Source organism: Sinohyriopsis cumingii, chromosome 10, assembly GCF_028554795.1.
Source record: "Sinohyriopsis cumingii isolate HCF-2022 chromosome 10, ASM2855479v2, whole genome shotgun sequence".
NCBI classification, from domain to species: domain Eukaryota; kingdom Metazoa; phylum Mollusca; class Bivalvia; order Unionida; family Unionidae; genus Sinohyriopsis; species Sinohyriopsis cumingii.
The window spans coordinates 41,155,788-41,179,899 of record NC_142970.1 but is presented as its reverse complement, the minus strand read 5'-3'; the positions used below and the strand labels follow the sequence as shown (position 1 = coordinate 41,179,899).

Below are 24,112 nucleotides of genomic sequence, written 5' to 3'. Positions count from 1 at the left end.
ATCCAAAACCCATTTGATATATCATGTGACATTTAAATTCAAAGTATTCATGAAGATCTTGTAGGTCTTAAAGATGGATGCGCATGCGTGTTCTGTATTTTCAAGCTTGATCATTTCATGAATGAAGTACAGATTCCCTTCTTGAATAAGAATGTGCTTTGCATGAGTGGACAAGACAGATTTAATACTATACTTTGCGAAGTGTGATACGTGTTTCCTATAACCTACCTCAAGGAGACCTGCGAAGAAGGTATTGCAGATATTGTGTGTTAATATTGATATTTGCCAAGGTTACCGATTTTGAGGCCATTCGGAAGAGTGATTCACAAACAACACAAACATGTTATATCCTTCATTGTCGATGTTTATAATAATTTTGGTTTGATAGTGCTGTGTTTTTGCTTGGTCTTCTTTATGAAGAAATTATCTCTCTTTCAAAAGCACAGTAAATATATCGTTTAATTTCAAGTTACTCTTCCTCATTACATGTCGGATGAAATGGGACTACGTTTGCCCTACGATACTTTAGTAGACTAAATCGGTTTTCCATAGCTGAAGAGTAGCTATTTGCATGTAGATTATTTACACAGTCGGTTGCTAATGCTGTTTTATTTCCACAGCTTTTAAGAAGTTTAAGGTGAATAAAATGCAGAGCATAACTTGTAAACGTCGCTGAACGTAGTGTTCGTGGCTTCAGAGATGAAAGCAAACTTTTGTCTGCATCCAGGTCTTGAGGAAAAGGATGCTCAAAAATAGCTAACGTTTGAATCAACTACGAAAGAGATAAACATATCTTGCCTTGTACTAGTAGGATCATGGTAGCTGAGAATCAGCTGACCAGTCTCCGCGTGAAACCACGAAGAATTCTGATTTCCAAGATCGATATAATCAGGATTGGGCACGATGGGTCCTATCTCACAAACCTGAAATAAAAAAGTAAAAACGTAATGAAAGGTGGAATTAAATGAAGACACACATATTATCATTAATTGACAGTAATCTTTCAAATTAAGTTCTCTCTGAAGAGTGTTTGGGATCTCATCGACATAAATGTAATTAGCTTTGTAGCAAATTATCGCATCGTTATCGTTGATACCTCTAGATATTATGCTTGTTCTGCAATTTATGTTTTCATATCATCAAAACACTTTTATTGCACGAGAGGTCCTCATGTCGTTTCTAGATAAACATATCGATATATATATATATATATATATATATATATATATATATATATATATATATATATATATATATGTGTGTGTGTGTGTGTGTGTGTGTGTGTGTGTGTGATAAGGTACGGAGCAAATAAACTTTGATCTGACATGGGACGATTAAGTATTATTATTTATTAATTATTATTTCATTACTTGCTATTGATACTGTAATATTGCATATTGAACTTGACCTTTTCCAAAATCAAGTTCATTTTCGCCTTAACCCAATTCACTGATTTAGGTTTTTTGACCATGTGACGTCAGTTCACATAGTTTCACATTGACCCGTTGTTATGTCTATTTGTTATGCAATGTTTGTTAGCAATTTTTAATTTATTTTATTTCATTACATGCTATCGATAAAGCAACATTGGAAAATATATTACCAAATGTGACCTTCTGAAAGGTGTCTGGCAAATTCCACTAACGGAAGGGGCCAGATGGACATCATCGATATAAAGCGATGCTGGTTTGAATGAAAAGGTCGCCTTGTACTTTTCAACTTTTATTGAATATGATTAGATCTGGTCGAGATAGTTGTGATCTTTAAATCGATGATGTCATTATCTACAACGACACCTGGAAAGGTCACTTAGAGACAATTCTAAAATTATTTGACGGACTGATGCAAATTTGACAACAAATGTCTCAAAAGTGAGTTTGGTCGTCCTTGTGTTACATTGCTGGAACATATCGTGGGACATGGACACGCTAAACCAATAGATGCAATGATCAAGGCTATCTCTGAATTCCCTGTGCCTGTCAGTAAAAGCAACTGATGCGAGTTTTGGTTAAGGCTGAATATTTTCCGAGCCCTCCCCCACCATATTTCCATAATTGCTGAACCCCAGACAAATTTAATAAGGAAGAAAACCAAGTTTCATTGGTCTTAAAAATGTCAGGAGGCTTTTGATAAGTTAAAGGTCATACTTAAGAGTGCATGAGTTCTTTCAGGTCCACATTTCAGTTCATCATTTGAACTATCTGCTGATACAAGTGTTGTTGGTGCAGTATTAAGTCAAGAAGACAAACAATGGTGTAGATCATCAATTGTCCTAGTTTTCTAAGACAATTAAATAAGAATCAGTGAACTTATTCCACAGTTGAGAAGGAATATTTGGCTTTGATATTTGCTTTGCAACACTTTGAAGTGTATATTGAATCAGTTCCTTCTCCGATGATTGTGTTTAGTGATCAGAACCCCATTACTTTCATTGGCAAGATGAAAAAAAATATTATAGATTATAGAGATGGAGTTTGATGTTGCAAGAATACAATATTGAAATGAAGCTCATCAAGGGAAAATACAATCAAATAGCAGATGCACTTTCTCCTGTATAGAAATATTAATTTGTTTCATGTAAATTTTGTAACATTTATAAGATTTCATTTTATGTATTTTTTTAACACATGTATATTTGACTAATAGTAAAAAGAAAAATTTGTTGCATAAATATTTCTTTTTCTTTATAAGGGAAAGTGTTATGCATATTTAATTTTCATTGTGTGTTATTTTCTTAGTTTTGATTTTCATTATATGCTGTTTATAACATGACATTTTATCTAGCAGCTGACCTTGTCCAAAATCAGTGACAATTTTGTAAACCATTTTGTCTCTCTGACTGAGGATCATTATCATAAGCCGAGTCATGGACATTGCATTTCCTTCATAGCTAGACTAAGTGATGATTGACATATGTTTTGGTTTTGTGATTTTAGTGATGGACTTCTAATCATATCTATGATACTTCTTGAACTTTTGACCCTTATCTGGGGTGTTGTTTGTCATTTTAGTTTAGGATATAAACCTTGTTTATTTGAAAATTGGTCATTCATGTTTTAAGATCATTGCAGAATCAATTGTACTTTTGTTGTGTCCAGGAATTTAGGCTGGAATTTTATTATTTCAAATTATTTAATTCAAGCTATTCTTCTCTGAAAACACCAAGTCCTCAAAAATAACATTCTTGGAAAAAGACTTGATTTTTAGAACAATTTCAAATAAGGATATAATCTTAGCCTGGTGGCACATCACCACGACACCGGCTACCACCGGGGCATCAACGCTTCCAGCGTGGTATTTAATTTGGATTTCTATTAAAGTTATTGAGAAACTTAATCATTAGATCTTGTATATGTATTTCTAGTATTATTTTGGAATTAATTCGTAATACCATAAGTTCCTTCTTTTAATACATTTTTACTATGTATATTTGTTTAATTTTAAAAAAGCTTGTTGCTTCTCACTCTTTGCTACTACTTATTTTGAGATCCTACATTTGTAATAACGTGCAATATGTAACTAGTATCCATCTATCTGAATTAGGATTGGGTATAGCTGAAAGAAAACGCCCCAATCAAATTACTTGGTACATTGACCTACGAAACTGTCTCAATCATACTGTTTGTTAAATTTACATAGGAGGATACCCAGGAATAATCATACTGGCCTTAGAAGACAACGACACCTTGAAATAACAATTTGCGTTTGCATTAGTTTAATTGCAGAAAATAACAATTTAAACGTTTTACAGTCAAACCACACATATGGAAATCGTAACAATAACTAACAGGAAATATAATACATTCAACGAAAACTCTCAATGTTCAGTATACTTCGTTTGTAAGACGGCAGTTATTGAAAACACTATCTCAGTTAACTTCATATGCTAAGGGACAATGTAGAGTGTAACGACCCTTAGCAGACAAAAATGAAAAATTTCATTTGATACGTATACCCGATTAATCTCAGTTAGCTCCATGTGCGAACGGGCGATGTGGAGCATAGCGACCCCTAGCAGAAAAAAAAAAAACGAACTTGATACGTAGACTCGATTAATCTCCTCCCGATGATACCTCTAGATATTATGCTTGTTCTGCAATTTATGTTTTCATATCATCAAAACACTTTTATTGCACGAGAGGTCCTCATGTCGTTTCTAGATAAACATATCGATATATATATATATATATATATATATATATATATATATATATATATATATATATATATATATATATATATATATATATATATATGTGTGTGTGTGTGTGTGTGTGTGTGTGTGTGTGTGTGATAAGGTACGGAGCAAATAAACTTTGATCTGACATGGGACGATTAAGTACCAAGAAAAACAAGAAGAAGAAATAATTTTAAAAGGATGGATTATCATATCTGATGACATTCTATAGCTGTATAGCCAACACACACACACACACACACACACACACACACACACACACACAACAACAACAACAGCGACAACAGCATTAACAAGTTGTTATATTTCTAGTGCAAGAGTAGACATTTTGGTTCGTGTTGCCAGTACTCACGGCTACTGATTGACAGCCTCCCTCTGTAAACGAACTGCACGGATTCCACGAATACCATGCTTTGTTTTCCAAACTGAGTATATCTTTAAATCTGTGTAGAAATAGATATATATCATTCAATTATCATCCCACATTCTTATCTGTCTAGAACAATCGTCAAACTTTTGCTAAAACGACATTCATTAGTATATTCATTTACCAACAGCCGTATGAATAGCACACATCTAAACAGGTAAAAAGGGGTCTTCTATGTAATCTTACTACCGCAAGTAGTCCAATGAAACGATGCAAATGATTACGTTTAAGATTCCAGGAAAATGCCTCTTATTTGCCGACTCTAGGCCCAAAAAATCTTGCTACTGAAATCCCACTACTACAAAAAAAAGGAGATGACCTACTAAGTTGCAATAAATAGAAAACATCATACGAATTCAAAGGAAGGAATAATAGAAACCATAGCTGTAGAGATTGTTAACTTAAGAATGAACGTGACCGATGACGATTGATAGTATTTCTGTGCTGGAATAATTTGCTGATTGCTTGTGTGGTAGAACCTTCACATATTTATATTTTCACGGGTATCTTACAACAAAAATACAAAAACGTATGAACAGGAGGGTGCAGGATACAATCCAAACTCGTTTAAGGACAATATAGAAGAAAATCGAATGAGATATAATGTTGGTTTCAGCGAAATAAAATAAATAAAAAATCAACACACAGAGGAAAGGATTCATAGTCGACGGTTAGGCAGATTTATGTGAATGATCCAAATTCTACATGTACTGGGAGCACAAAAATAACTTGTAATATTCAGCGCAATGAAAATGAGATCACGTGTGACTGTTTACAAGTTATCATAGGACAAACGTATTGTTAAAGCTAGTTGATAAAATATCATTGAAGATACATTATTTTTATATGGCAATTTGTAACATCAACATAGCTAATCTTCAATTGTCATAAAAGAAATGCAGATTTACCTATTGCTTCCAATTAATATAACATGGAAATAAGCAGCATCAATTCTGATAGAAAGATAATCAAGACAAGGCAGTATGAAGAATCAGCTAAGCTTTCAATCCAGGTTTGACTGTGTCAAAAAATGACCCACCTGAAGCAAGAGTTTGAGACAGATTACCCCCCCCCCCCATACACGTTTAACCATATTACATAACGGCTGTTGACGTTGGCATTGCCAATGCTGCAGCTATACAAAGCTCTTGTTACATACATCCCTTTGAATAATAGTATCAGTCGTTCTCCACGATATGACGTTTCCTTCCGATTCCTTCCGATTCCCTCCGATTCCTTCCGATGATTTGTTTAAACCATTTTATGCTGGAATCTTGTAAAATATTTTTCAATAAGTTCTGACCCTACGATTTTAACCTTCCTTTGTTACTAACGTAATATATATATATATATATATATATATATATATATATATATATATATATATATATATATATATATATATATATATATATATATATATTGGTTTTTACTGTGATCTGTTATATATCAATGTCGTCTTCTACAGCTTATTTATGTCTCCATCTCTCTTTTAGCTTTTTGTTACAACATCGTATATTTGTGGTGCAGATGACATTCTAAATAATTTGTTCTTCATCATTAGGCAAATATTATGACCTTTATATTTTATCATTGGACAATGATTGTTTGGTACATTGTATCAACGTACTAATACATTTTCATATTACCATGACAAAATAACTTTATAATTTTTAAGACTACAAATTCAATTTTGTGTACAATTGTGTTATATAGATGTAAGGAAGATGTTAATATTTCGTAGTAAAAGAAATTACATAATTAATATTCCAAAAAGCCTGTATATTTGTGTGATCTTCTGTTACATTAACTAACCTCTCTCTCTCTCTCTATGTACATATATATATATATAAACATATATCGCATCTATTTCAGCTTCTAGTCCCCTCAGTCCATTGCTAAACTACGACACCTATTTCCTCGTGTACATATTTTGTTGCCTTTTGTGCAGCAGCAGTATGTTTAATATGGTTTTCGGGTAGCGTTTGTTCTGTTCTTTCAGGTCTATTCAAGGTATCCAGAAGTTACTACATGAAGGTAGAATTATTCTAATCTTTACTGTGTGATAAATCCTTCTTGTTCAATTCTTTTATAAAATAGAATCATTCGGCTTATCTCTCCATTGATCCTGTTGATAAATGGTATCTTCCATCATCTTGAATGATCCTTTAGTTAAGCACATTATCGTATCCTTCTCTGAATTTGATGCATATTTCACCATTGCAATCTCTGTACATACGTGTACACTGGTGTACAAAATAAATTTATCAATTTATCAATAGTTTCTTCCATTTAATTTCTGCTTGTTCTTGTTAAAACAGAATATATGTTGGCGCATCAAACTTAACATGATATATAGCATCTTCATCTATTTTGACTAGCGTATATACCACATCATTATCTACATATGTTGGATGTTTTAAAATATCTTTCGTTTCAGGAATTTTGACAACTTTAGCAATTATTTCGGTTGTTTAAATAGTGCAACAATAGATACATCACAGACAGATAGCGATCTAAGATGTATCGACGGCAACATTTGCAATATTGATGGTAAATTGAAGAGCTCAAATTGCAAATGGAGCATACAAAGAGATCACTGGTAAAAACTCGACTGGACAAATCGAAGATATATAATAAAAGAAAGACTTATGAAATCTTGGAAGATCATAGAGCTGGTGCAATTTTCAAATCAAAATCAGATGCAAAAAGTTCTGGTGTAACAGTGTTCGTACAGATTTTGTCAGATTGACAAATTGGATAATTTGCAAATTGAACTGAGAGATAACCACAGGATATTGAACGTAATTATATTTTTTGTCGTATTTTTTTTACTTACCTAGGTTTGCTTCTGCATCCAAACAGTGTTAGTTTAATAACATTGAAAAACGTTGATTACAACGAGACATCAGAGCGAAATAATGAAATTAAATTTGTGGAAGTTGTAAGATGCCAAGGATGATGTATATCACCATTATAAAAAACTTTGTTTCATATACTCATTACTGTGCTCTCTGTATTCAACTCTCTGTCTGCTCCGGTATGTTTGGTGCTTTTTTTTGGTTTTATTTCTCACTGTCGTGGCAGCTTCCTTTTCATGTTCTTTGATCAATGTACATCAGTGCGTTTAATACTGATTTTGACTCGATTTGCAAATTCTATAAAATTTAGCTGTATATTCTTTCTTCAAACTTTTAACATATTTTGGAATAGGTCTTCATCACAAACCGAGTTAAATTTCAGATTACTTTTACAAGTAAGTAACATTGTAAATTATTTTGCCGTAACAATTCGTTTAGCCAATTTTCCAACTTTATTTGCCAAATAATTGAAAGATGGGAAGATAGAAGCAAGATAAAAACAAGGCTAGCGAGGTACCTTTGAAAGGTAACATGACAAATGACAAAAGGTTAATGTAGATTTGAACCTGGGAGACGACGTGAGACGTTCACGAGAGTTTAATAAGGGAAAACAACATTTAAAACAGAACATAAATAATCGAAAGCGTCGTTGTCCTTACCGGATATCTCACTTACGGCGAGCGTGTCACTAAGCGATGATATTGGTCTCTTTAAAAAAAATCACGCACTGAGCAAAACACATCCCAAGATGCTGATCTCACACTGCGTGAAATTACCCTACTTGAAATGATTGAAACAAACTCGAACAACACATTATATATTTTGATAGGATTCGATAGGTGGTAGCGTAGCAGTGTTAGGCATCTATTTTGTTAAGTCAAAAAGTAAATTTCTTTTCTCCACACAATCTTCAAAATACTATTATATAAGATGTTAGACATAACATTCGCCAATAAACCAGAGAAGCTCACACAATATCACTATCTAATATCGGAATTGTCTTTATGGCAGAGAACTTTCGACCAAGCCCATATGAAGTACTTACTAGGTTTAAGCGTGCCCAGCTGTCGATCAAGCCTGTATGAAGTACTTACTAGGTCTAAGCGTGCCCAGCTGTCGACCAAGCCTGTATGAAGTACTTACTAGGTTTAAGCGTGCCCAGCTGTCGACCAAGCCTGTATGAAGTATTTACTAGGTTTAAGCGTGCCCAGAAAATAGGTCTGGTAAAGGCAGTCCAATCTTGTAGACTACGAACCCGTAAGCAAACTTTCTTTGTTAGATTTATCTATTTCAGATATGAGTGACAAGATGAAAACAAATAAAATAAAACAAATGAATCACAACTGATGCATATGCATTCTCAACTCAAGGGATAACAAAATTAGGTGTCAACATTGACATAAAACAAAAACAATTGAAAACATGCATACATTCAAAATTATATATTGCACCAGTCTTTAGAATGGACTTATTGAAAGAGCGAATTGCTAATCGTAAAAAAGGTGAGAACAGAAATTAATGCCGATATATATTCTGTATTATGACGATCTTCCCGAGTCAAGCGTACCTCGCTTGTATACATTTACGTGTTAATTTAGCAAAGGTAGTCTCAACTGCACACGAGATACAAACCATCCATAGGACAGGTATTAGATCCACAATTGAAAAAGTTGTTTAATTGTTTTAAAGCTGAAACAACACCTAAGAAAGAAGCTGAAATTTACGGATTTGATTATGTTTCATCCCGTCTTGATGAATTTTCAAATAGCTACACCCGGCTCTTACGTAATTTTGGTAAACGTTTATATTGAACCGACTATTGCAAAATATTATATTTTATACGTCCAAAGACTGTATTCAAAGATTTCTGGGAAAATACACGTTTTTGGTGGTCTCATATATCAAGGAGAAGAAAGCAATGGAAACCAACTTCACTGAGAACGATATCATCACGGATCATGTGCAAGACAAATTTGAGATACTTTGAAATGGAAGACCCCCCCCCATTTAAAAAAAAATAAACAACAACTGATGATGAGACTTGATACTCTTTTCAATACATCACATATTTAGCATTGGTACAGTTTTACTTCGTTATGCTCAAGTGTCTCTAAATTAATTTATTTACGTTGTCAAGAAAAGAATCGCTTCTTGTCGTAAATATACAATGCCACTTTATTCATTCTGATAATGCCTCTTGCGATAATATAGCCTGAGCAAATTCATCGGTCGATACTATTGTAACTGTTGTTTTATCCAGCTGTCTTAATGACTGTGACATGAAGCGAAATCTATGCTATCTACGTACTATCCTTCACGAAGTTAACAATCACGAAATCCTTGTAAAAATATGTTTTTCGTCGTTTTCCAGCACCTGGATCATCCGTCTTTTCCATCAGGCAGAACTACATATACAGGTACTCTAAAATGGTGATTCCGATATATGGAATGTGTTAGATTTACAAAACTGCCGAACATTTACTTCGTAATTATGCTCATTTCTTGCTCGTGTTTCGTATTCAAAGTGTCAAAAAAAAAAAAAAAAACGTTCAATGACATCACCCAATTCACTTCTGTTTCGTATGTTCATAAATTTTATTTGGTGGTAGCATTCATTCCATTCAATACTTATGCCTCTTGACTAAGAAGTTTCCAAATTTTATTTGGTGGTAGCATTCATTCCATTCAATAATGTATGCTTCCTGACTATGAAGTTTCAAAAGTCTGATCATGAAATCTAACTGTATCATCACAGAACCAAACTGTCAACTGTTTCAAATGATGACCTTTTTCAAAGTAAAGTTCAGTGTAAGTGAATAACTCTCGATTGTTATAATCTTACATTCATTACTCATGCAGATATTCTGCATTAACCTTTAATTTTGTAAAACAATTGTTTATTTCTCTCAGTTAGTTACTTATTGCGAAATATACTAAAGAAGCTCCACTTTTTTGTCCCCTGCTTTGGAATTTGTGCATCAAGTATAAAAGGTCTTCATTCATGTAAATATAATGCTTTCGTTATTTAACAATTAAAATGTTTCCTAAATGAGCAATGAAAACTGTGTTAGTATTTGTTATTCCTTCATTCCTTTTCGTTTATTGATTTTATATATATATATATATATATATATATATATATATATATATATATATATATATATATATATATATATATATACCTCATTTGAATCATTTTGTCATCTCCATTTCCTGTAGCAGTAAGATATCAATTTAACAGTTGTATGGGCTTAGAGTAGATATGTAAGAGGCGTTCATCAAGCTTAACAGTATTTGCACGTTAGGTTTTGTTTTAAAGTTAAATATCGTACTATATAAGCCAGAATCCCCCATCTAACATACTTCTCTTTATGCATCTATCACTTTCTAAATATATATTTTTGTCAAAGTAGTAAGCAATTTTACAATTCTGTGGCTGGAATAAAATTGAATGTGGGTTGTAAATATTATTGTATAAATAAGAGACAGTAATACTAAAACAATATTATTGATCCGTAACTGTCAACATCAATCAATCAATCAATCAATCAATCAATCAATCAATCAATCAATCATTCAATCAATCAATCAACCAGTCTGTCTGTCTGTCTGTCTATCTATCTATATATCTATCTATCTATATATCTATCTATCTATCCCAAAGACAAACTACATCGTAAGACTCATAAAACATGTTTGTGACACTAAAGCATTCCTGAATAGGAACACTTAGTTATATAACCTGTAAGAATCTGTCATCTCATAGCACAATGCTACATGATTATATACATGCAAGCGTTGCTAATAAGCTAGTACTTAGCTCGGAAACTAGCATTTTTAATTTTTAATGATAGTGAAAAAATTTCTCTAAACAGAAAATGTTCAATTAATGATTGTTATCATCTCTGTCATCCTCCTCTTCCACAAGTTACAGATGAATGCCATTTGACTAACCAGTTTTGTGACAAGAAAATAATAAATATAGATTTCTCTCTTAATAATGTCCCGAGAAAATGACAACAAGTGACATAATTATGAGAGGAAAGGCTTGGAATGTAAATGCATGTAAGGTATGAAACTAAATTCAAAGACATTCTACCTTGGTATGCCGGTCTTGCTATCAAGAGGTGAAAGGTCGACTACTTTACCATTGTCAAATTGACAGGAACATGGGGATTTCTGGGAACAGTGAAGAGGATCTACAAGACAAGCGTGGAGACTTCGTAGTTCAAAACGCTGCAATAAAGATGACAATGAGGTTCCATTATAACGATAATGCATGCATACATTATGTGAAACAACGAATGCAAGAATACTAAGCTAATAATTGTCGTCTTATAAATGTTTTTTGATCTATTAGAATGCTATTCCACGATGACTATACATATTAAAGTAATTACCACACATTCCACAATATTGAGCCATATTTTTCCTAAGGCAATGCTAATGATTTGCTCATATTTACATTGCACTAAAGACGTGTATTGCTGATAGATTCATGTTATTCGAAATGCTTCGATCTAAAACTACGGTACTGACAAGTGATTTTGAAAACTAACCTTTTACGTTACTTACGTGTTGGGTTGCCTCGTAGTATCTTTAGGAAAGTCATATTTGCTTTCGTTTTAGTTGAATGATTTATCCAAGTTAAAAGTGGCATTAGAAGCACCAAAACCAATAAAAACCTAATAATTCAAGAATAGAGTTCGATAAAGGTTAAAATTTATTATGATTTTTAAAAACATGATCTGTGCCAATACTTTTCTTCACTTTTCTATATCGCGCTAGCTTGACATTATAAAAGACAAGATCTGCCTTTCAAAATAAAATATAAAACTGGCATACGTATTGCTATAAAATGTATAAAAGAAATGAATTTAGGGTATTTGTGACAAGAAAGAGAGGTACATAATTACATATTTTAGAACGCCGTTGTTTTCTTCTAACCCGTAAGCTATCAGCTGTCCTTCAGTCGTTTTATCACACGTCAGAAGTATAGATGCTACTCTAATGAAATAAAAGGACCAATTTTAAATTATACATAATATAATTTGTTTAGGCTGAGCTTGTAAACTGACCTGTTGGGCTGGTAATCATAGGTAGTACATAGTACACTTGATCAGTGATTGGTTAGGTAGGTGCAGTCAATATCAAACAAGGTGTACCACCTACCACACATTAATTTATCTCTTGAAGCTAAACAGTTTCCATGAAGTTAAAATTGACATTGATAAGTGATCATTAAAGTGCAAGTATTACTAGACAAACACTGTATATGGTAGTTACCCATTTCAACCAATGAGTGAGACAAATAGGGCAATTTTGCGATGGCAGCAAATGGTCGGACCTCAAGATTTACTACGTTTCATCTCCCTTTCATGGTACAGTGTTGGCCTTTATAATCGATCATAACAGGTAAATCAATCCAGTAGGATAATTTTTTTCTCAATGATTCAATATTTAAATTTAAGATGATGTATTTTGATAGTAAAGGCTTGTGAAGTATGATTTGGAAACTTTAAAAAATACTTTATAACATGACTACTGGATTAATATACTTTGGTTGGTATACTTCGTATAAATATTTTGTCTACTTTAAGATGTATATTAACGTTTGATTACGTCGCAAGTAGAATTATAGTGTCAAGCAAAGCAAAGCCAGAAGGACCAAGACATTAAAGAGTAATTCATTGCATTGTAAGGATTCGACGAATACAATCAGCATTATTTGTAATGTGATAGATATAATCATAATTTTATGTTAAATTTTTAGTGAAATTTATGAAATTCGAATAATAATTTCAAAATTTTCCTCACCAAGCCTCGTTAAAAATGTTTCATTTGAAGTGTGCTCTCCTGAATGCTACTTTATATATGAAGCTGAGATTAATAATGTTTGCGGTGGAGCCTAAAAATTGAGAAAAATTTATAAAAAGTGAAGTACATAAAAGTCGACTTGTATACACGACACGCATGACAGAGTAAAGAAAGACTGATTATAGAGCCATCCTTGTCAGGACTTGTATCAGTCAAAGAAAGCAAGATAAAACTATCAATGTTGTTTCGTTCAGAAAAAGGTAGGAATAAAATTAAAACTACATCTTTCTAAGAACGTATCATGGTATATATTTCTTTATTCAAGTATGCTCCATTTTGTTTAATATTGGATGTGTGCATTAGTACAAGACACACACACACACACACACACACACACACACACACACACACACACACAGATGGTACACTTCGTCATGCGAGGTAGTGATAAAGTCAACGGTGTATACTTTTAACCATTTATTTACTTCAAAGAGACTAGGTATAATTACGACAATCATAATCCAAATATCTTATTATGACATACACAAAATTCAGCTATTGACGTTAATGAATCTAAATACATTCAATATTATTAAGACTAACTATTTAATAATGTTGGCACTATACATTAATGCTGTTGGTACCGTAAAGTTAATGATATCGGTACTGTACAGATAATACTGTTGACACAATACATTTAATGCTGTTGTTACTGTATATGTAATGTTTGTACTGTACATTTAATAATGTTAGTACTGTACATTTAATGATGTTGGTACTGTACAGTTAACACTCTTGATACTATACATTTCATACTCTAGGTACTGTACACTTTACACTGCTGACACTATACATTTAATATTGTAGGTACTGTACAGTTAACACTTGTGATACTATACATTTAATATTGTAGGTACTGTACAGTTAACACTGTTGATATTGTATAGTTAATACTGTTGGTAATGTATTGTTATAGTTAACAATGTTGGTACTGTACATTCGTTTAATACTGTTGGTACTTCTATAGCAAAGTTGGTACTGTACAACGCGAATAAATATGTCTGATACTTGTCATCCAAACGGCACTAATATATGACGTCCGTGTCAAACAATTATTAAACATTTACTGGATATAATGTAAATTAAAATTCTTTCTGCTTTATGACATATTAACATTTTTAAAAAAAACACGATCTATAATACTGTTTTCTTTATTATCAGTTTGGTTAACTAAAACAGTATAACATACACTGATAATACAAACCTAAGTACATCTGTTGTTTGTGCATATTGAATTACAAACGTCCCGTTGTCAGCTATAAACTCTGCACTATCCTGGGTTCCGAGGTTATAATAAGTATACATGTTAGATAAAATTGGTCCTACTCGGCAAACCTGAAAAATAAACAACTCAGTTATCACGTTGTTTGAAATAAATCTCATCTATTTTGACCATGTCTCATCTGTTTACATAGTTCCTGATTTACCTGTCGTTATGTCTATTTAATATGCATTTTTTGTTAGTTATGTTTTTTTAATTATTATTTCATTACTTGCTATTGATACTGTAATATTGCATATTGAACTTGACCTTTTCCAAAATCAAGTTCATTTTCACCTTAACCCAATTCACTGATTTAGGTTTTTTGACCATGTGACGTCAGTTCACATAGTTTCACATTGACCCGTTGTTATGTCTATTTGTTATGCAATGTTTGTTAGCAATTTTTAATTTATTTTATTTCATTACATGCTATCGATAAAGCAACATTGGAAAATATATTACCAAATGTGACCTTCTGAAAGGTGTCTGGCAAATTCCACTAACGGAAGGGGCCAGATGGACATCATCGATATAAAGCGATGCTGGTTTGAATGAAAAAGTCGCCTTGTACTTTTCAACTTTTATTGAATATGATTAGATCTGGTCGAGATAGTTGTGATCTTTAAATCGATGATGTCATTATCTACAACGACACCTGGAAAGGTCACTTAGAGACAATTCTAAAATTATTTGACGGACTGATGCAAATTTGACAACAAATGTCTCAAAAGTGAGTTTGGTCGTCCTTGTGTTACATTGCTGGAACATATCGTGGGACATGGACACGCTAAACCAATAGATGCAATGATCAAGGCTATCTCTGAATTCCCTGTGCCTGTCAGTAAAAGCAACTGATGCGAGTTTTGGTTAAGGCTGAATATTTTCCGAGCCCTCCCCCACCATATTTCCATAATTGCTGAACCCCAGACAAATTTAATAAGGAAGAAAACCAAGTTTCATTGGTCTTAAAAATGTCAGGAGGCTTTTGATAAGTTAAAGGTCATACTTAAGAGTGCATGAGTTCTTTCAGGTCCACATTTCAGTTCATCATTTGAACTATCTGCTGATACAAGTGTTGTTGGTGCAGTATTAAGTCAAGAAGACAAACAATGGTGTAGATCATCAATTGTCCTAGTTTTCTAAGACAATTAAATAAGAATCAGTGAACTTATTCCACAGTTGAGAAGGAATATTTGGCTTTGATATTTGCTTTGCAACACTTTGAAGTGTATATTGAATCAGTTCCTTCTCCGATGATTGTGTTTAGTGATCAGAACCCCATTACTTTCATTGGCAAGATGAAAAAAAATATTATAGATTATAGAGATGGAGTTTGACGTTGCAAGAATACAATATTGAAATGAAGCTCATCAAGGGAAAATACAATCAAATAGCAGATGCACTTTCTCCTGTATAGAAATATTAATTTGTTTCATGTAAATTTTGTAACATTTATAAGATTTCATTTTATGTATTTTTTTAACACATGTATATTTGACTAATAGTAAAAAGAAAAATTTGTTGCATAAATATTTCTTTTTCTTTATAAGGGAAAGTGTTATGCATATTTAATTTTCATTGTGTGTTATTTTCTTAGTTTTGATTTTCATTATATGCTGTTTATAACATGACATTTTATCTAGCAGCTGACCTTGTCCAAAATCAGTGACAATTTTGTAAACCATTTTGTCTCTCTGACTGAGGATCATTATCATAAGCCGAGTCATGGACATTGCATTTCCTTCATAGCTAGACTAAGTAATGATTGACATATGTTTTGGTTTTGTGATTTTAGTGATGGACTTCTAATCATATCTATGATACTTCTTGAACTTTTGACCCTTATCTGGGGTGTTGTTTGTCATTTTAGTTTAGGATATAAACCTTGTTTATTTGAAAATTGGTCATTCATGTTTTAAGATCATTGCAGAATCAATTGTACTTTTGTTGTGTCCAGGAATTTAGGCTGGAATTTTATTATTTCAAATTATTTAATTCAAGCTATTCTTCTCTGAAAACACCAAGTCCTCAAAAATAACATTCTTGGAAAAAGACTTGATTTTTAGAACAATTTCAAATAAGGATATAATCTTAGCCTGGTGGCACATCACCACGACACCGGCTACCACCGGGGCATCAACGCTTCCAGCGTGGTATTTAATTTGGATTTCTATTAAAGTTATTGAGAAACTTAATCATTAGATCTTGTATATGTATTTCTAGTATTATTTTGGAATTAATTCGTAATACCATAAGTTCCTTCTTTTAATACATTTTTACTATGTATATTTGTTTAATTTTAAAAAAGCTTGTTGCTTCTCACTCTTTGCTACTACTTATTTTGAGATCCTACATTTGTAATACCGTGCAATATGTAACTAGTATCCATCTATCTGAATTAGGATTGGGTATAGCTGAAAGAAAACGCCCCAATCAAATTACTTGGTACATTGACCTACGAAACTGTCTCAATCATACTGTTTGTTAAATTTACATAGGAGGATACCCAGGAATAATCATACTGGCCTTAGAAGACAACGACACCTTGAAATAACAATTTGCGTTTGCATTAGTTTAATTGCAGAAAATAACAATTTAAACGTTTTACAGTCAAACCACACATATGGAAATCGTAACAATAACTAACAGGAAATATAATACATTCAACGAAAACTCTCAATGTTCAGTATACTTCGTTTGTAAGACGGCAGTTATTGAAAACACTATCTCAGTTAACTTCATATGCTAAGGGACAATGTAGAGTGTAACGACCCTTAGCAGACAAAAATGAAAAATTTCATTTGATACGTAGACCCGATTAATCTCAGTTAGCTCCATGTGCGAACGGGCGATGTGGAGCATAGCGACCCCTAGCAGAAAAAAAAAAACGAACTTGATACGTAGACTCGATTAATCTCCTCCCGATGCTCTTAGATTGACACACAAATAAACAGAGATAGCGTCCCTGTCCCTTACCATCATAGCGATTAGAAGAAATGGGAATATTGATTAGGTTAGTTTTATTATTTTTATTTCATAGAGATTAGGGTTTTGAATTAAAGAATATATGCGAACGAGATGGAATTTGTCTGTAAGAAAAGATGTTATGGATATTCTGGATGGATTAGGGTTATCAGTTTTATTTAGAACCCAGTACACATTTGTTTTATACCCCTTATTTTACATCCTACCCAGGGTGGTCATTACATAACTGAATGTTAGTCATTAACAAAGTGTGTGTCTATGGATAATGTTAAAATTACATTTATTGTCATAGGCAAATAAAAAGATCCCTACCGACGATCAACCTGAAGACGTTTTGAGCGTATGTTTTCAATACAGACAACCGTCCTCGTTCAGGTCCTCTGTTATGTCCCCATATTAATCAAGCAAAAACAAACTAGCATCTTTCATTTAGAAGCTAATCCAAATGAGCATTCCTCTCCCAACACATGTAACACTGTTATAAAGCAGACATCCCCTCGCCCGTGCTTTACACACACACACACACACACACACACACGCACACACACACTATCTCTCTTTCGCACACACACACACACACACACACACACACACATTGGAAGATAAATTCCGCAAGTATATGACACCATACGGGATTTCCTTTCGAGTGCAAACTGTCACCTCATGCTGCACTGTTCCAAAACAAATAACCAAGATGGCGTCTATCTTAAATTATCGGTGGGCTCATAATGATGTAACGCTATTTAACCCATGACCCCGTTTAAGTCTCGATCGCTATCATGTACTACTCAAGCGGTTCTATGTGGACTGTAAACACAAAGAGTGCAATATATTGCAACGTCTGGCCTTATCTCTTGTAAAAGTGGACAATGTATTTCATTGTCTGTATAAGATAAAATAAATGGTAGTGATTTGCTTGGGAAAACTGTATAACTCCACCTCGATATGTCACATTACAGGAATATATTCGTTTTTACAAGTATCATGCCAGACACGACCTAAAGGATGAGGGTTCAATACCTACCATCGGACCAATCTAGGTTAGGTACCGTGGTATGTCCTTCGGCAAGACTCTACTCCAATTGGTATGCCAGTAGCTTACTGCGGGTCGGTGGTTCTTATCTGCTGTGTATCGAGTTCTTCTTTCTCCACCAGTTATACTGGCCGCCATGTATAACCCATCTTCGCTAGCCAAGGGTTACGATATGTTAACCGATATACTCCTCGGCGGATTGATCAGATATTTCATTGCTTTGTTCTAGCGACATCTATTGGATTAGATGAGTTGCCTCCCTTAGTATCTAATGGCAACTAACCAATAGCGTATAGCAGCGGTGCATTGTACATCGGCCAAAAATGATAAAGGCAATTGACTTCTAAAGGATACTTTGTAGGCTTAATATCGAACGTTTGACTACGTACCAGAGAGAAGCGATAACATATTTATCTGCCGGAAATGTGAAAACTCGGATTTGCAAACAACAACAACAAGAACAACAACAACTCTAATTGTCTTATTACTAAAATGCATACAGGTGTTGCTGTGCGGCAAAGCACCAAACCAAATCCATCTTTTGGGAGGTAAAAACTCTAAAAACACATAAAGGCTTATAGTCTAATGTACAGCGCAGAAAATAAGTAAATGGACTCATGTGGTGACTGCATAATTGCATAGTCACCAATAATTTTCCTCGTATTTCTCACCCATGCGACAGAGAAATCTAACTGTTTTGCTAATCTTACGTTTCTAGTCATCTCGGACCAGTCATCTCAGTCAAGGTGTCCACAATCTCAGAACTACTTTAAAAAAAGAGAAACCCTTCTTGTCTTCTGCTTTGCCTGACGTAGTTGTTCTAAAATCAAACAACAACAACAACAAATATACAACAAAAACATAGTAACTTAAGGTCAATCCATATTTGAGAACACACCATTCAAAAACATTTCGAGACAGACAAACCCACACGCATACGACGTCGAGCTTTTTGGTATTATGTTAGTTCGTTCCACACAGCATGGTCAATTTTATCCTATATGCAGGCCTAGCTCAGTACATTTTCAGGTTAGCGTCATTAAAAGTAGCTAAAGCTACCTAACTAGTTTTAAATACTTCGTGTGAAATAAATTATATACTGTTAGCTAATTTTAATGACGCTGACCTGAAAATTGACTGTGCTAAAGATATGATAAAATTCTCAATGCTGTGTGAAATAAACTATAGACCTATACACTTCATAGCCTCCCAACTCTCTTAACAACTACGGAAAACTTAGTTACAGCCAGAAATGTGTTATGTCGAACATGCTTTATTTTAATTTTGTTAATCATCTCCACTGTCTCAGTTGAATGAAAAATATACCTAAAATATTTAATGACAAATAAAGCACTTACCAACCAGAAGGAATCATTTATCCATCAACATATTAATCCATAAGCAAATTTCTTTGTAGCACTTGCCATATTTGCAAGACAGAAGAAATAATTTTCAAAGAATCCGTGAACTTGAAAGTTCAGCACATGCTTATCCGCTAGGGTCCGTATTTGGAGGGTCTTTTACACACGGGGGTAATTTTACAATCAATATTAAGGACAATACAAGTATGACACAAACAGTTTCTCCTCCTCCAAAGAAATGGACAGCTATATACGATAGTGACACAGATCACTAATTACCCATGAATAGTCTAATGCAGCATATGACTCTTCGCTACAGTTTGTACTAAGTATAACTACGGTAGAGCTGTGTACTCAGTATCGTTTCATTATTTACAATATAACTTTTCAAAATTGGAATTGATGAAAATGAAACAGTCTCTTGTAATAAATATTAATTATTTATTGCCAATTTCATATAATCCATATATTAAATGTGATAATACCTCATTACTATGCAACGTTTTATGTTGTTATTTTTCTTTACTCATGCGTATAAACTGTGTACTTCGGACATCACAGCCCTCATTAACATATTTGTATTCATGCGACGCATGTAAACATTGGGACCTGAATACTATTGAAGAATTCTTTTTACTTTAAAGGAAAATATTGGGTGAGAAAAATAATCTACGTTGGGGTTTGGACCGAGACAATGAAATCCCAGTCGCGGGGTTACATTATATGCATACCCACTCGGGCAAGCCTCGTGGGGAGACAAATAATGTAACCCCTTGACTTGGATTCCCTTGTCTCGGTCCAAACCCCAACTTAGATTCTACATATCTCAAGAGTAGCAAACTCATTTGTTTGACGAGATTACAAAACACGAACAAAAACAGAAATTAACATTTACATTTGTCGCAACTTACGGCTACATTGTAACAGCTCCCCTCTGAAAACGCACCACACGGATTCCAAGAGTCCCAGGCTCCACCTTTCACCTCTATTACGTCTTTGAACCTGTTTTGCAAATCTTTTATTTCAAAATTGTATTTATAATATAAATACTACATTGGATAATAATAATAATAATAATAATAATAATAATAATAACATAGTTACCTATACTTAGTTTGCATTGTTTAATAGTATTTTTATTCATTATATGCTATGGGTTATGTAAAATTATATTTTATAGCTGACCTTATTAAGTATCAAGTTCACTGATTTTGATTTTGTAAACAACGTGTTATCTCAGATGGACCCCAGAACATTGGAAATTCCCGATGCCATGTCATCATTTTGTGTAATACATTCTATGTTATAATTTTTGTAAAAGACCTTGTCTAGCTATTGCCTGGATTGTTCTGGAAGTGAACGTTTGTCCTACATACTGGCTCTTCTTTTGTGTCTACGTCTTTTTAATAAAATCTATTTATACAGAAATTATTCATTCATGCTATAAAGTCTTGAGGCACAATCATTTGTTGTGTTGAGTGTTCGATTTAGGCTGAGTTATTTTATTCAGATAATTTCTTCACTGAAAATACAAAAGTGCTCAACGATACGTTCGGACACAGACATTAACTGTGAATTATATAGTGAATTCAAACAAGATAACATTGGATACGACTGCTGACACATTATTACAGTTCAGGCTATTGGTACATCAATACACTAGAGACTACTGGTCACATTAGTAACATCAACACCTTCAGGGTTGAAATTATTTGGAATTCCTCAATGATCATTCAGCAATCCTCTCGCGAAAATAATGCCAATCGTTTATTATACAAGACAAGCCATACAAAGAACAGTAGGACAGTAAAACTGCCTTAAGAACTAAACCTTACCTTGCATAACGTCCGCCCGAATTTAATGGACTGAGATCAATATAGCTTCCATTTTCATAGATGCATGAGCAAGACGAGGTTTTGATGCAGGAGTCGCAATGAACAAATATGGGAAGTGATCCGAGCATCGTCAGAAAGACGGTCACTTCCGCAATCCATCTGATACGGCTTCCTCCTCTTCTATGCATATCGAGGAGTTGCTTGGTAATTGTGCTTTCAATTTTTTATTAACTATTCCTGCATTTAATTGCATATTATTATTATTATTATTATTATTATTATTATTATTATTATTATTATTATTATTACTATTATTATTATTATTATTATCGAAATTTCTTGTCTGGATTTCCGTGCTAATCTGAAGCAATTAATATAAACATAATGTATTATCTTAAGAACATAACATAAGAGGGAATTTGACTAGAACGAATCCAATAACTTAGAGTTCCACTCCATTATAGTAGTGACTAGAATAATTACAGCACGATTATGCGTTACACAAAGATCAAACATTCATACATCAATAATGAGAGAGAGAGAGAGAGAGAAAGAGAGAGAGAGAGATTTAAGATTTGAAACTGGTAAAAATATGGCCATAATAATGACGATGGTGAGAAGAAGAAGAACAAGACACATAAATAATAATAATAATAATAATAATAATAATTCTATCCTTGAAATAGTTCAAATCGTGTTAAGTTTGATGTTTGGCTAGATATTGCTTAGAAGATCGTTCATTCACCAAACACTGAGACCATATTGATATCACAATGTTACGCACTGACCAAGGTTAACTCTGTTCTATCTTTATATTTGATATGTTGTGTTTTTTGTATGCCACGTTATATTCCTTAAAATCCAAATTAATAGAATACTAACCTGAATTATGTAGGTTGTCCTTTTTAGTTTGATACCCACAAATGCATCGTCGTGAAACTGGTTCAGCTAGATAAGACAGCGAGCAGTAAGATTAGATTTATGTACATAAAATTAGATACCGTTAATACATCCTAACAGAAACTCTGTTGCAAATGCGATATAAACGCCCACTGACCCAAGCTAGGTTAATAGTTGAACCTTGGCCCAGGTAGAATCAATAATCCATAGTTTGACGTCATCACTACCATTCATCAAAACAAACATCCGCCATTGAGGATCTCTTCAGTTTCGTATTTTACATAGGTTTTAATTTTAAATGAAAGTAATTTCACAAATTTTCCTTACTGGTCATCTTTATCGTTTATAAAGATCTTACATATGTTATGAAATATTAAAAGAACGTTTAATCCGCTTGATTTTGCTTTATGGCTCATGGGTGTAAATTTGGGTTAGAGAGTAGGCAGCTTGGCTTCAGATGTGTATCTGTCTGAGAACAGCTAACTAGACTTTGTCATTTTCAGTTCCCGGACTTCAACGGTAAAACTTAAAAGAAAAATGATATTAGCTTTGTTTAGCTTTTCTGTATATTTTGTGATTGGTTCATGGCACTCTCAGAAGCTGACAGATTTTTTTCCCCTATTTTATTACCTGCTAAAGTTAGTGTACTTTGGAATAGATCAGGTTGATTATTCGAAGACATGGAACATTTTGATCAGATGTGTACTTAATATCACGTACACCATGTAAAGAAATTTTCAGGCACAGTACACGAAAGCAGCAGAGATGTATGCCAACATTTTCTCCAGTGTGCATGTTGCAAATGCAAATAACCTCAACTTAACAGTTGTCACTCTGTAGTGCCTAATATATGTGGAGTGCCTCCCACGCTCAAATAGTCTCGTAAATCAGACTCGTGCGGCTCCGGTCATACTACGGTCGGACCTCTCAGGGAAACACGCGAGTATTCTGGTTGAACTAGACTATTATCTGACTGATTATTGTAGCCAAGCAAACAGCCACAGAGTGGCAAGTAAATCCGAAGTCAAATTTTGTTCTGAAATTTGTAATTTTATATCATTTTTCTTTTGAAGTGTTGCGGTAAAAGAATCCCCTAAAACTATTTTATCAAAAAGAGAGCATTGGGTTCTGCAAAACCTTGCCAGAATTGAACTTGTGATGTCAGTATGAGGTCGGATCGGGGTGAGGGGTTTCCAGTGTTTCTGGAATTCACCCGGCTAAAAATGCAACACACACACACACACACACACACACACACACCGTTTTATTCTTGCGCACATTTATTGGGCATTATGCACAATTTGATTAAATCGATATGCTACCTTTGTCTTGTTGCCGTTTCGAGGAAAGTAAGGGCCCTTTTGACATTTT

The 24,112-nt window shown here is 33.6% G+C and overlaps 1 protein-coding gene and 1 long non-coding RNA gene across 3 annotated transcripts in view; both read right to left on the bottom strand.

The window, feature by feature from the left end:
• The window catches only part of LOC149789922 (uncharacterized), a 28,577-nt gene extending 5,719 nt beyond the window's left edge, over nt 1–22,858 (bottom strand). Inside the window, exons 1-8 of the mRNA XM_089973380.1 lie at nt 22,724–22,858; nt 21,842–22,078; nt 20,918–21,008; nt 14,568–14,698; nt 12,403–12,493; nt 11,586–11,722; nt 4,551–4,641; nt 799–923 (exon numbers count right to left, since the gene is read on the bottom strand). Coding sequence (XP_089829506.1) covers nt 799–923; nt 4,551–4,641; nt 11,586–11,722; nt 12,403–12,493; nt 14,568–14,698; nt 20,918–21,008; nt 21,842–22,029 — 854 coding nt within the window. The 5' untranslated portion in view covers nt 22,030–22,078; nt 22,724–22,858. The remainder of the gene's footprint in view (nt 1–798; nt 924–4,550; nt 4,642–11,585; nt 11,723–12,402; nt 12,494–14,567; nt 14,699–20,917; nt 21,009–21,841; nt 22,079–22,723) is intronic.
• Nucleotides 1–24,112, bottom strand: part of LOC149789907 (uncharacterized) — a 2,017,354-nt gene that overhangs the window by 200,876 nt on the left and 1,792,366 nt on the right. The gene's annotated exons all lie outside the window — the stretch shown is intronic.